Raw genomic sequence first — 15682 nt, forward strand, 5'->3', positions numbered from 1 at the left:
ATACTAATAATTATCTTAAGAAAATTTAATAACATAAAATCTTATTTTAAATAAACTATAATAATAATGTTATAAAATAAATAGACAAAAGTAAATAACAAAGAAACGGGAGAGCAAAGAGAGCGTAGTTTATTGATCAATGGGAATATTTACAAAGCTTCTTCAAATTCCCTACTTATAGGCATAATAAGTATAAATCAAGTAGAGATCTACTTCTAATGACTATTAGAATTTAAAGTACATCAAAATCTATCTTAATCTTGATGGATATCGACTTAATAATATATTCATAACACTCCCCCTTGGATATCCATTGGTAGATAATGCGCCTTGTTAAAATCTTATTAAGATAAAAATACTAGTGAAGGAAAAAGAGTACACATATCTATAATACACATAATATGTTGCCTCATTAAAAACCTTACCAGGAAAACCCAATGGGACAAAACCTCGGTTAAGGGAAAAAGAGTACAGCACGTATTTACTGCCCCTCACGAAACATCACATACTTTCTCATATTCTACGTATTCAATCTTGAATACTAGTTTTTTAAATGACTATTTGAATGTATTTGCTAAGCATTTATATCACTATTCTTTTGAAAGTCATGAGTGAGGGAAAATTTGGGAGAAATATATTTTAATCTTTTTAGGAGTTTCAACAATAATCATCACAAACTTTAATCATGATTCTTCTATAATAACACAAAAAAAGTATTTTTGATTATTTTATAATCTTCCTTCAACTACTATTTATCACATATGCTGAAATTATTTCAATTCATATAAATGAACAATTTCTAGAATTTTAATATGTTTCTAACATCCTAAATCCTTCAAGATTTTAATATAATTTTTACTATATAGTAATTCATAAAAGATTGTAACTGTAACAACCCAAAATTTGGTGTTACAATTTTGGGGTTTATAATTAGGATCAGTGAGTAGGTCGAGCAATTGGGTTTGTTTTTGCATTTTAATGTCAGAATGAGCCTGTTGGTTTTGTGGTAGAGAGTGTGTTATAATTAGCTTTGGGTTCCATGTTCGAATCCTTAGGTGTGTTTTGATGAATTAATTTTATTTTTGTTTTGTTTTAAAGTCTAAATACTTATTTATTTATTTTATTTTATTATTTTTAATTTGAAAGGGGAAGTTACGTTAAAATTTTTTTCATGTTTCCCCCCACTTTTTGGCACGTTTTTCCTCTGCAATCTTTTTTGTGTTCTCCCCAAATTTCTATCTCTTGTTTTTATTGTTCTTTTGTTTTTACACTTTTGATTTCGTTCATTAGGCAAGGGTCTTCACATATCCGTTTAGTTGGTTTTGGAATCGGGTAAGTTGTGTCTTTTGAATTAAAGAAAGAATTGCTTTCGTTTCTATTTGTTATGTAATTGGAAGTCTTATAGTCTGAGTTTGTTTGTGTAAATTTGAGGTTTCGAACAATTTTGTGGAAGCAGGTCGATCTGTTCTTGGTGTCGGGGTTTCGATTTAAGGTGTGTATTCTGAAACTGTTGACTTTGGGTATTTAATTGTTGAGGAAGTGTAGGTTATTCTACAAATTGTGATATATTTCTAATATACCAAAGGTTGGGGACTAATTTGATGTCTAAAATTGCGATTTTGGCCTATTTTGGTGTGGTTTCGTGACTACACAGGCGTACGCCGCACACGGGTAGTTCACATGGTCGTGTGGCATCAGAAATTAGGGGTTTTGGGCGATTTTTGGTACCACACGGCCATGTGGCTGATATTTGGGGATTTTAGTCAATTTTTACACGGGTGTGTGCCTTGGACACACGATTGTGTCCCTTATCCACACGAGTGTATGAGATTTCCACACGGCCGTGTCTACTCTACACCTTATTTTAACAATTTTGGACAGTAAGCTACATGGGTTGTTCACACAGCCATGTAACTGGGTCACACGGGCGTATGTCCCCTCCACACGAAGGTGTGCAGCTTGCAGACGGGCATGTAGACATCCACACAGCCGTGTTGCCCTGTTACGTAGATTTTTTTTGTGTCGTATTTTGACCCGTTTCAATTCCTATGTAGTCCAACACTCGTTGAGGCCTTTGTAATTGTGTAGGGACTTTGCTTTCTGTTTAGATTCAAGTATGTGTTTGTAATTACATGTTTTAAGTTAATTGTTTGTTCGTGTGTTTAGATGATGTGATAAACGAATATGAGCTTCTGTATCTGTGAGACTATTTGTGTTTGGTGTGCATTCATACATTTGCATAAAATTGGGGTTTTTTTGGTTGTGAAGAGAAGGAAGGCTGATTTGGGCAGTTTTAACAACAATACTTTTGTACAGCGGTTTACCGCACTGTACTATACATATGCTAGCTCAACTGCATATTGTTATTTTAGTGGCACAATTCCACGTTGTGGTGTGTAGGGTGGATAAGCCTATTATGGTTCTATGTGGTGTTCAAGGTGGACTGGCCTTCTGTAGCCTTTATGTGGGGTGCAGGGTGGACGAAGTGGTGTTTGGTTGGTGGAATGGGTTATTTTTGGACTTATTGCATCTGCTTCGCATCTGAACATACATCTATTTGTGTGAATATTTGATTATTACATATATATAAGTATCTGCTTCTGAGGTTTGGTATTATATATTGACTTACCGGTGTGAGATTTTCGTAAGGGATCTTTATACAATATTTGTCTGAAATATTCATTGTGTTACCCCGCCTTTTATCGACTATTGTGTTTCGGACTCACACTAAGCTCGCATAGCTCACCCCTTTAGTTTTTCTTCCTTTCAGGTAAGTCTCACGTTTTGGTGTTGGACTCAATGCATCGGTGATCTTAAAACTCCAACTCGGGTTTTCTTTTCTCAATTCGGATTGGACTTATGAAAGTTTTCAATAATTTTGTAAGATCATTTTCTACTTGACTGATTAGTAATTTTGTTTTATAGACTGTGGTATAAATCATGTTGGTATCTTTTTCGTAAACGATTTTGATTAATACAATGTAAGTTTTAACAGTAAGTACTATGTTTTCCGCTGTGAATTATTTTTCATAACACCAATCTTTTAAGTTTCCAAATCCGTTCGATTTCAAATTCGGCGTACAAATCGTTAAACGATTTAGTTCAATTCAAGCAAATCATATTTGAATTAAGCATCAAACAGTTCTTTCGTAAACTTTTCCAGGATCACTTCGGTGGTCAATGTAACCTCTGAGATTCAGTCTAAACTTCTAGGCCGGGTTTTGGGGTGTTACAATAACAACAATCATTAGGCGCAAGTTAAATCTTTTATGAATTGTCAAAATAATATATCTAAAGGTTATTGCATCCACCACAAAAGAATATTATATATTTTCATAATCAATGCCAGGGCTTAGCGAAAAACTTCATATTTTTATTCCGCTTTTGCAAAACTACTTCATTTGTACCCTTACTGGTTTTATACCTTTAGATATTTGGACTACTAGTCCAAAAACTCCACGAATTTAATTGTATTTGAGTTGCGTCTTTCTATTTTGATCAATTTATTCCATATCTATATTTCTTAATAGATTTATTCAAGATCCTCCTTTTATTTCATTATTTCAAAATTAATATTGCATGCAAAATTATTGTTGACCACTTTTATTATTCGATTCCACATTTTCTAGAATTGACATAACTTATCGAGATCTCTTATTTTTATTATTTTAATCTTCAGTTTCAGGTACCTGAATCTTTTCTAGAGTTTTACTTATTAGTTATGTCTTGGGTCTCTTTTGGAGCACCCGCCTCCACTATATAACCATCTAGAAGAATTTTCATCTTCGAAACTGATCAATCTATTATTTATTCTAACTGGTTGTCCTACTGAGACTTTGATTCAAATTAAAATATTAGATGGTATATAACACTTGGTTATTCTCATTAAGTTTGTAAATACATTTGATAGTTAACTTGTAATGAGTTATGTTTGTTGAATTTCTTGTTCAAATTACTCTCCGCCTAACTCATGACAAGTTATTATTTCTCTCCCCCTAATGTTGCGAAAACTATCGAATCAAAATTGTAATCACAAATCACGCCATAATTGGATCTCTAATACATTCTAAACATCTAATAATACAAAGAGACTTGTAATTAATATATATTCTCAACTCAATTTGAGGATTCAGTCATCTTTGTGCATTATGGTGGAGCAATTGGAACATATACGCACATACAAAAATTCCAGGATGAGAAATATTTAGCTCTTGATCAAAAACCAATTGTAATGGGGAGTATTTGTAACTTATTGTCTTGATGCGCACAACACGTAAATCAACATAATCTCATGTTGAAATCTGAAGTTTAGTTCTCATAAGTAATGGTTTAGACATTAATTAGAAGCGTTCAATCAATAATTTCTCTAAACCATTGCGCATAAATAACAAACTTTTACACAAGTTTTTCAAACTCAATCAATAAAAGACTGAGATATAAACTCATCAGTATTAGCAAGATGAATTGTCTTAATTGCATCATCTGAAATTAATTATTTAAACAAACAATCTTGCAAACGACATGTTGCAAATTGATAACACATATGTGATTATTCGTAGATGCATCTATCAAAATCATATAATATCAAAATCATCCACATGGTGGATGAATGGACTCATATTCATTTAAAAAATGCAAGATATTAAATATCAACTTTAGCTAGTGAGTTTCTAAGAATCAATTTTCATTGAAAACAAACAACAAATGAGAATTCTTTAAATTAAAGAATCTTCCGGTTCTTTAACAAATGTCCATATGAATTCTCAATTAATTTTTGTATCATATATGATCTAGTATGGTCTAACTGGTCACGCCAAGTAGTAAATGCATTTGTATCAAGAAACTTCTAGTTTACTTTAACATACATTTCAATTGTACTAATAATGTTAATATAAATTGTGAAAAATTGATACTTTTATCGTTATTCCTTTTACTTTGTATCCACATAAAAGTACTATTGTGACATTTACTATTGGAAATGCTTAAATCAATGTGAAGCCTATAATGCCACTAAGTCAACAAAATGAATACAATTTCTAAAAATTATATGTAATATTTGTTAATATCCAAAAAATTATTAATAGTAAACTTTGAGAGTGGATCTTATTTTCCGGATGTACAACAGGTACATAATCAATGACTATTCATACATAAGTTTTTTCTCTTACAAGTTCTCATCAGTAATATTTTCCCACATAATTTTAATTGAGAACTTATTCTGAATACTGTAGAGTTATACTCAGTTTTTTAAAAACACTTGCAGCTTCAGGTGCATCCAACCATAACGAGCTTCAGATAGAATTATCATATTCTATTGCTCATAAGTAGGTCTTTCACAATCAAATATTTTTTTCTTTCAACCCCTTAATGGGGATGATGACAAAAGAAGATCACAAAAATAGTCACAATCAATTCAATTTATAACAAGAGTAATAAATAAAAATCAATAACCCAATCCTCTTTTGATTCACATAAAATATAATATTTTTCTCATTCACAATCTCAATATGAGATCCATTATGAATATCTCTTAAAGCAAATGGATTAACCATCACAAGGTATTAATATATTAGCTCTTACGGAGCTTTCGACTAATTTTGTACTACCAAATATTAGAATAATATTTGTTTGTTTCAATACCAAATAAGATAAATATTTTCTATTTGTAATGATAAAATTCATTATTACATTCTAATAGAGTCCTTAAAGACTATTAACAAAAACAAAATATTTGGGCATATGCCACATATGTGGCCAATAATCTTTCATATCACATTGATAGCATAGGTTATATTTACCCTTTGAAGAGTTATCTTGAGAACTCTCATTGTTCTCTTATTTATTACTATGTTCCACTTTTAGTGGTCCATGATTATATCTTTTATTTTCTTTATATTTGCATTTACTTCAGGGAATGCAACAAATCCGGTAGGACAGACTTCTAAACTCCTCCATTTGCTCTTTCTTTCATAATCACCATCACAAAATATGCGTGAATTTCAAATTAAAATTTATTTATTCATGTTGTCATGATTAGTCTCCAATTATAATAAATATGAAAACATAAATAAATCATAATAAAATATACATTAGATTCTTTAACATCATTACTCAAGCTATTATCACAAGCACTATTACAAGTAGTAAAACAATTTTGTTTTTGTAATAATATTTATAATCTAATAGTAACAAAATCATTTAATAAATAAAATCAAAATTTTCGTATACGATGCTTGAAAGTTATCGATACACATTATACTAAATTTCAATACCACATATGTGTTATAAAATCTTATGATGTTCTAATAAAATATTTATAAATTCAATTTAAATGATATAATATAATAATTTCAAGCATATTTAATAACAATAATTTAATTATAAAAATTTTAATCATCCAAATATCATCCATATTATAATTTAATAAAAGAATCTTAGTTTAAAAGAAACCTTAAAATAATAATATTTTTCATAAAATAATTTTACCAAAAATCAATCAACAAATGATAAAATATATCACGTAAAGATTATATAAATTTCTTTGCATAAAATGGCATAAAAACTTTAGAGATTTATGTGTACCTGGGTGGTTAAAGACTCTAATAATTACCCATACTGCGCAAGCCTCAATTGAAATAGTAGCAGCTTTAGGAGGTAATCGAGAACAGTGACTTTTGGGATATTTTTGTGACTTATGGAGAAAATTAAAGAGAATCGTGCTGATAACATGTTATAAAATAAAGAAAGGTAGAGAGAATAAAGAACAAATAAAATATGGGAAGCAATAGAGAAAGTATTTTATTGATCAATTGGAATATTTACAAAGTTTCTCCAAAGTCTCTATTTATAGGCATAAGAAGTATAAATGAAGTATAAATCTACTTCTAATACTATTAAAATCTAAAATACATTAAAACTTATCTTGCTCTTGATGGACATCCACTTAATAAGATATTCATAACAAATGATAATAATAATAATAATAATAATAATAATAATAATAATAATAAACCATCAACATATAAAACTAATTTAACTAAAGTTTAAAATAAAAAGTTAATTACACAATTAGTCCCTCACTTAAAAGATAAAAATCAAATTAATCCCTAATATCAAATCAAAATTCAATTTAATGTTGAAATTAAAATAAAACTTCAAATAAGTTCACAATATCACAACTTTTATTTTAATATAACTACTATAATATATTTTTTCACTTTTTAAAATTATTTTTAAATATGGAGTTAATAATATGTTGAAAAATAAAAGGAATTTTTGGTGGGTTCTAATTTTTTTCTAAATTCGCATTGAAGATAGATTATAGATATTGGGATGGAGCAATTGTAAATTTTCATGCATCATCTCAAAGATAAATCGCCGTTGGCTTCTTTCCTTTGAAAACCTCACAAGAAAAGCTTCCTTAAACCCCTTCTCTCTCCCTCATCGTTAGTTTTCAAGAATCCTCCCACAAAACCCAATCTCAAAGAAAGAAAGCTCATGGAGTATGAACAAGAAGAACATCCCAAGCTTCAGTTCCCTTTAGATTCCAACTCTTACAACATCATTTCTGAAATCGGTGCTGGTGTTTGTTCTAAAGTTTATACAGCCCAATGTCTTCCCATCAATTCAAATGTTGTTGCCATTAAATCCATCGATCTTGATCAGTCCAACGCCGGTTTCCGCAACCTTATCGGACGTGAAACCAACACCTCCTCGCTTCTTTCCCACCCCAACATCCTCAACCCTCATTGTTCCTTCACCGCCGGTAACCGTATCTGGGTGGTTATGCCCTTTATGTCCGGCGGTTCTTTAGAGTCCATCACCTCATCTTCTTCCCCCAATGGCATACAAGAGCAATGCATTGCCATTATTCTCAAAGAAACCCTGACTGCATTATCCTATCTTCACAGCCAAGGGTATTTGCATAGAGATATAAAGGCCAGTAACATCTTGTTGGACGACAACGGACGTGTTAAGCTTGCGGATTTCGGTGTTTCGTCATCGTTCTATGCGTCGAGTTCGGTTTACAGATTAGGTTCTTCGACATTTTCGTCTCAATATGGGACGGCCCCAGAGGTGATTCATTCACATAAAGGCTATAGTTTCAAAGCTGATATATGGTATTTCGGTATAACTGCTCTTGTCTCCACCAAGAAGTTTTCAGAAACTTTTCAAGACATGGCTGCTTCTTGTCTCCATAAAGATCCTGCAAACCGACCCTCTGCAGATAAGCTTTTGAAACATCCTTTCTTTGAGAGTTGCAATGGTACTTCGAAGTTTCTTGCGGAGAATTTGCTGCGTGGATTGCCTAGTGTTGAAGAAAGGTTTAGGGCAGCAAGCAAGATTCTTGAGAAAGGTGTGGATTGTGATCCTAATGGGGACTGGGCGTCTGGTCTGCTCGTTAACCATCGGATGTCATCGATAATTGAAGGGAACGGCAATGGAGACGAGGAGTTTGAGGTGCATGACCCTGTATTCCCCGTGGAGTCAACACAAGCGGTGATTCCATGTGACGATGATGGTGAAGAACAACAACCGGCTGCAGGTGGCCGTGGCAGTGAAGTTAATGCAGAAACAATGGTGAACCAACTGATGGCATTGAAGACGAGTTTGGATGATCAAAAGGAGAAGTTGAATAAAATAATTAACCAGCCTGGAGCTGAAATGATCGACAGAGAAGATGAATTGGAGAAGGAGAATGTGAGGCTGAGATTGGAGTTAGAGCGTGAAAGGGAACATAACTTGAATTTGATTCAAGTGATCAATGAAGAAGATCCATTGTTGCAACAGAATGAGAGGCTGAGATTGGAGTTAAAGAATGAGAAGCTGAGATTGGAGAATGAGAAGCTGAGATTGGAATTAGAGAAGCTCAAAATGCATATTTCTGCTACATCAAACACTACTACTGATGACAACAACTGAAAGTATTGGATTTGTGGTCTCATTTTCAGTCTGTTTTCTTGCTTATTACTAGAAACTGTTGTTGGATTCCGGATGGTATTATACGAGTAATGTGATTGAATCTAATGGGAAAATTTTGAGACTCTGTGTGAATGTTGTTTCATATGATCCCTTTTACTTCCTTACCAAATAAATAAATAAATAGAGATGAATTGAAGAAGACGCTCAGTTTGATAAACAAGTACATATCAAATATTTTCCTTGATTATTATTGTTATATCTCGGCACTTGAACACTTGTCAATATAATAAGCTACCAAAATCAACCTGTATACCCCTTTGGTCATCAAGACCTCTTGACCATTTGTTCCCTTTCGAGGAAGGCCTTAGCCATCCGCTTCCTTGGTGAAGTTACCCACTCAACAACCTATCTCATTAGGTACGTGCTTTTTGGATACATACATTTCTTCTATTGTGAATACATCTCAAACATCAAGTGAGCCCTATCACATAAATAAGAGTATCTCCTCTTATAAATACGTCTTAACGATAAAAAAGATTACCTTCTTAAGTCCTGAACTTGTCTTGAGTAATCTGTCTTAGTAATTAGTCTATTCTCTTGTCTATTTCTAGCTCTCCAACTCTTAAGTTGAATTGACCTCCTTAAAACTATCATATACTCTTCCTCATTCTTTTTCATCTCAACCCTATCTCATCCAGTTATTATATACTGTATCAACAATTATTAATACTTTAAAAATGTGTTTTATTAAAAATATCTTTCTTACAATAATAAATCTTAAATGTAATAATAAAATTACACTCTAAAAAAAATCAAATTCTAATTATGAAAATAACATTATTGAAAAAACTACAACCTTAAAAGAATTTTAGTCATGAAAAATCGAATACAGGTGCATAAAATCTTAACACAAGCAATCAACAATACGAGGAGGTTCTCATTTATCTTTTAAAATGTATGTCTATGCTCATTATCTTTTGAAATTCAAATATGAAAAAAATATTAAATGAGACAATTCCTCATTAAAAATAAAAAGGATAATTTTATTAAAAAGTCACCTATAAATCAATAAAATTGCAAAAGTACATTCATAAAGAAATTTTATAATGGGAAATTTATGTTCATCACCCAATTTTTATAAATTTTCGTTTTGGGTACTAAAAATAAAAAATTGCAGAAAGAGCATTGTTGTTACAAACTGTTTTCATCTTAGTCATCCGTCCTTAATTTAGGTTAGGCAATGTTATTGTAGACTCATTTTAGTCACTCAACTTTGGTATGTTTTTATTCTGGTCACTCTTTTCTTTCTTAGAATTAATTTTATTTTTATTTTTTAAAACTTGAGTCTTTACCAGAAATTAAGGGTGGGTTTGGATGGGCGATTGGGTGCGGTGCGGTGCGTTTAGTTTACTTTTTGTCTCACGCTACAGTATCACTATAATATCTAATCTCACCGCCACTGCTGTTTTTATACTAACCGCAGGTAAACGCACCGCCCATCCAAACTCACCCTAAGTTATTTAACTACAAAGATGAAACTCAAATATTTCCTATAACTCAATTCCCTAAAAAAACTTAGGTTTTCCCTGCAAAACCTAGAATTTTCTCTGTAAAAATCATCTTTTGAAAAAAACTAAATTAATTCTAAAAAACTAAAAAATGAAAAAATGAAATTAAAAGATAAAATGGTTTTTCTATAAAACCCAAAAGTTTCCTATAAAACCTAGGCAATTCCTGTAAAAGCCCAATTTTTCTTTTTACTAGGAAAATAAAGAAGTTTTCTTTAAAAAGAAAAATAACAAGGAAATTAAAAATATGATACGGTTTTTCATGTAAAACTCAAGTTTTCTCTATAAAACCCAAGTTTCTTTCTTTTTACTTGAAAAGACTAAAATTAATTCAAAAAATAAAAGAAATTAAAAGATAAAATGAGTGACAAAATGAAAACTTATTAAAGTTGGGTGATTAAAAGGAGTGGACAATAACATTACCTAACCCCAAATTAATGTCTAGTGCCAAAATGAAAACAATTTGTAACGAAGATGCCTTTTGTAATTTTTTTTTACTTTTTACCCTAAATAAAAACTTATAAAAGTTGAATAATTAACTGTATAGCTTATCACTTTCTAAATGATGTTTCAAACAACTTTATAATCTTGATTTTGTTTTTGAAAGTTTTATAATCTTGATTATTCTTATGTTGGATGAATCTAATAATTTATGTAATGATAACACAACAATAACGATACTAATTATTTGTGAAAATAAAATCGAAATTTCATAAATCAATATTTACTACAAACTATTCTCCTCTAACTTCTTTTCTTCTAAAATTTTAGAAGCCAATAGTTTTTCTTTTAAGTATTTATTTCAATATTTGCCATCACTTTAGTTTTGAAATTTCATACATGTCTTTAGTTAATAGTGTAATAGCTATCTGATAAGTGTACACATATATTGTCTTAGAAAATCTACAAAGTTAAATTATGCTTGTGAAAGTTGTGGATTTAATTTATATATTTTTATTTAATTAATTTTAGTCTTTATACTTTTCAAATTAGTAAATGTTATTATCTTTTACTTTTCAAAATTTGAAATTTTATTCCGACCAAACAAGAGCAGTTAAATTCGTTTGGTGAAATTAAATTACTAGTCCTATACTATGTGTATAGTTATAAATTTAGTTCATTTTCTCCAATTGGATATATAACTCTCTATACTTTTCAAAGTTTGAAATTTCAGTCTTAACACAAATGATAGTTGGTGACGTGGTCATTGAAAGCACCAAAAATATCTCATCCCTAATAAATAATGAAAAAGTATAGTAAAAGGGAAGTAAGGTCAAATCCTCAGGGACTAGATTTGCACAATATCTTGTTCTGTGAAATCCCAGGCAGAATCTTGCCCAAGAAAAGCTGCGTTCTTGGAAAAAAATAAGAAAATAACAGAATTAAAGGTTTGGATCTAGAAACAAAAAATAAAATAAAAACAGAATTAAGAATATTGAATTGAAAATTCAAGAAATTAAAAATAGAGTTGAGAGAAAGGAATTTCTTATGGGAGGTTCCAACCTCAAGTTGTCTCGTTCCGCCTTGGGCTCAATCCTCGGCTTTAGATGATCATTCCCAAACCGAATAAGCCAGTTACAGTAGAAGAGGACGCCTACGACCCCCAGCTCCAAGGATTTAGACTTACGATTTAGTGGAACCTGACTCTAGCCAACAATCGCTTCTCAATGACGAATCCCGCGCCATTTTGTCTTTTGGGCTCGCCAACCTTTGATGCAGTAAGCTAACGAACCGACTGTACAACCTTCCCAAAACATACAAAGCAGCCGCCTTTGCGTACGTTGAAAAGCTTACTTTTTAAGGGACATAGACGGAAGCGTCAGCCCTGTAGTGCGGAGAAATGATGAATACTCGGCGTGGAGGCTAAGTACGAACTCTAAGCCTCAAGAACCCTTTTTGGGGAATATCGACAACCTTCGGCTAGATGAGTTTAGTGGCTAATGGTTGTGGTGGAAAAGAAAATAAATAAAATAAAAATGGAGATTTTATTGAAAGGAAATATGAGAAGAACAAAAGCTTAAACTTTTGGGGAGAGAGTGTTTGCAGAAAAAGATGGATCCTTTTGAGTCACCCCCTATTTATAGTGCTAGGGGGGATAGTCTAATCCTACTTAAACTCCCAAAAGATAAATACATTTAATTGAAGATAAATAAAGATAAATAAAATAAAATCCTAAAATTAAATAATCCTTAATAATTATCTTAATATTAATTATCCTAATATAATTAAAATAGAGTCTGATATAATAAAATCTCTTCTTTTTTCATTTCAAACCTTGTTTCCTCCATGCTTGCACTTTTGGCACCAACTTTTCCTTGTGTCACACATTAGCCCATTTTATCTCTAAATTCACGCTTTTGGCCCTTAATTTTACTTTTGCCTCAAATTTAGTCCCTATGAGATAAAAGATCATAAATAGCTCAAATTAGCAGGATCATACTTAGAATAAATACATAATTAATACATAAAAATACGTTATTCTAGAGTGTTATCAAATTCCCCCTACTTAGCCCATGCTTGACCTCAAGTATGGTTCCTATCTACTATGAAAGTTAGATTCTACCGTAAAAGAAATACCACTCCAAAGTTTTATAAAAATCAGTCAAAAATGTATATGAAAAATAAAGAGAACTCTAAGCTTGCTTTAAGTAAAATAGAAAAAATTTTCCAATTAATACACACAAAAATTAGAATCGACTTAAATTATTTAATAAAAATTAGGTAAATTACCAAACCTACCAAGACACCCTATTTGTTTCCTCTTTTAGTCCCCAAATTATATTCTTTTTCTTTTTCTTTTTCTTTTTATTTATTTATTATTTTTATTTTTTATACTTTAGGAATATAGTGAACCTTTTGACGCGAAAGAGAGATGACAGTGAAGCACCTCACCCCGGTTACTCAGCCCAGTTATAATTTTTTTCTTAAGAACACATCGAACCTTTTGACGCGAAGAGAGACGACAGCCAAGCACCTCACTCCGGTTACTCAGCCCAACATGTTCTTAAAAATTAATTCTGGTTAACGGAGTTTTACCTAACACGTCACACAACCTTTTGAAGCAAAATAGGATGACAACCCAAGCACCCTACCTCGGTTACTCAGTCAGTCACGTTTTTAAGCTGCACTCATAACCACGGAAACATTAAACGACATTTTAATAATAACTTTTTTTATGAGGACTTTAGAGAAAAAACAATCAAGTTTCTAAAATAAGTTTCAGTAATTACCTTAATAGCCATGAACATATTTTAGCATGCAAACATATTAAGTGTCCACTTTGTATTAAACTTGATTAATTTTACGAAAAGCAAGATAAAGTTAACTCTATGAATCATAATTATTTTTAGCCTAATAAGAATAAAATAGTGGAGATGGCATCAATTATGGAAAATCCGTAATTTTCTTAGAAAACAAGAATCATGCTTGTAGGTCAAACAGTAGGCAATTCTTGGTAAGAATCTTGGGCATGAAAAGAGGCAGGAGATTCTAAAAAAATAAATAAATATGGACAAAATGGAGCCTCAAGCAGCAACACCAGCCAAAAATAATCACAGCGACATCAACAACAACCAAAATCACAGCAAAAAATGACAGTAATAACGAAGAGTACCTCCCCCTACTGAAAGCACATTGTCCTCAATGTGGATGAAAAGAAATAAATAGGTAGAAAAGTTTAGAAAAGCTCCCCGTGTTGTTACTGTCGATCGCATATGATGGCTGGGGTGCGAAGAAACGGCACCGTCGTGGGTTCATGGTGAAGGAGGGCTCGGCGGCGGCGCGGCTACAGGTCCGAACCATGGTGGTGGCGATCAATGGTGAGGGAGAATGGTGGAGGGAGAAGTGGCAGCTATGGTGGTTTTCTGGGAAATAGAAAAAAAATGTTTTAAAATTTTAAGGTTGGGGGCTTAATTTGTGCTGAGGGGTGGTGCTTGAGTGCAGGGATAAGGGTGGTTGGCTACAGGAATAGGGTAGTTTGGCTACAGGAATTCTAGGCTGGAATAGTATCTGGAATAGAGGTTGTTTGGTACCATGGATAAGGCTGTTTGGTTCTATTTTTCTAGTTTTTTCCTTTTTCTTCGAATTTTCGCTATGTTTTATCTAAGTAAAAGAAGAGAAATTTATTAATATCCAAATAAGTAATAAATAATAAAATAAAATCAAGTAATCAATAAAGTAAAGAAAAAATAAAAATAAAAATTGGGTTGTCTCCTAACAAGCGCTCGTTTAACGTCGTTAGCTCGACGCTGTTATTGGTTCTATGGTAGTTCCAAATGGATTTTCTCAATCGTGTGGGCTAGAAAATTCTCATAAAATGGCTTCAACCGCTAGCCATTGGCTATGAACCGCTTTCTAGATTCTTCACTCTCTATTTCAATCGCTCCATGCGTGAACACTTCAGTAACAATAAAAGGTCCTTGCCATCGTGATCGAAGCTTACCTAGGAATAACTTTAACACGGAGTTATAAAGTAAAACTTTTTGTCCTACCGAAAAATGCTTCTGAGCTATTCTCTTATCGTGAAACAACTTTGCATTGTCTTTATAAATGCGAGCATTCTCATAGGCATCATTGTGAATTTCTTCTAACTCTTAGATGTCTAATTTTCTTGTCTTTCCTACGGGTTCTAACTCCATGTTGCATTGTCGAACAGCCCAATAGGCTTTATGTTCCAATTCGATCGAAAAGTGACAAGTTTTGCCAAAAACAAGTCAATACAGGATCATGCCAATCGATCCTTTATACACAGTCCGATAGGCCCAAAGTGCATCATTTAGCCGAAAGCTCCAATCCTTTCGGTAGGGACGAATTGTTTTCTCCAAAATAGTCTTAATTTTCCTGTTCGAGACCTCGGCTTGATCGTTCATTTGGGGATGGTAAGCCATAGTTATACGGTGGTGGACTCCATATTTTTCCAACAATGCCTCCATGCCCTTATTGCAAAAGTGGGCGCCACGATCACTGATTAGAGCTCGAGGTGTGCCAAACCTAGAAAAAATAGTTCGTTTTAGAAACTGCACAACAGTTTTGGCATTATCATTATGAGTAGGCTTTACTTCTATCCACTTAGAAACATAGTCTATTGCAAGAATTATATATACATTGCTAAATGAAGAAATAAATGGGCCCATGAAATTAATGCCCCATACATCAAAGATTTTGCATACATGAATTGGGGAAAGGGACATTTG

General features: G+C 32.3%; 1 protein-coding gene across 1 annotated transcript; it reads left to right on the forward strand.

Moving 5' to 3' along the window:
- The first annotated feature begins 7497 nt into the window (after window positions 1–7497).
- LOC105775387 (serine/threonine-protein kinase BLUS1) lies at window positions 7498–8922 on the forward strand. Its single transcript, XM_012597906.2, has one exon. It carries the CDS (start codon window positions 7498–7500, stop codon window positions 8920–8922), a length of 1425 nt encoding a protein of 474 aa, XP_012453360.2.
- The last annotated feature ends 6760 nt before the right edge of the window (window positions 8923–15682 follow it).

Source organism: Gossypium raimondii, chromosome 10, assembly GCF_025698545.1.
Source record: "Gossypium raimondii isolate GPD5lz chromosome 10, ASM2569854v1, whole genome shotgun sequence".
Classification (NCBI taxonomy): domain Eukaryota; kingdom Viridiplantae; phylum Streptophyta; class Magnoliopsida; order Malvales; family Malvaceae; genus Gossypium; species Gossypium raimondii.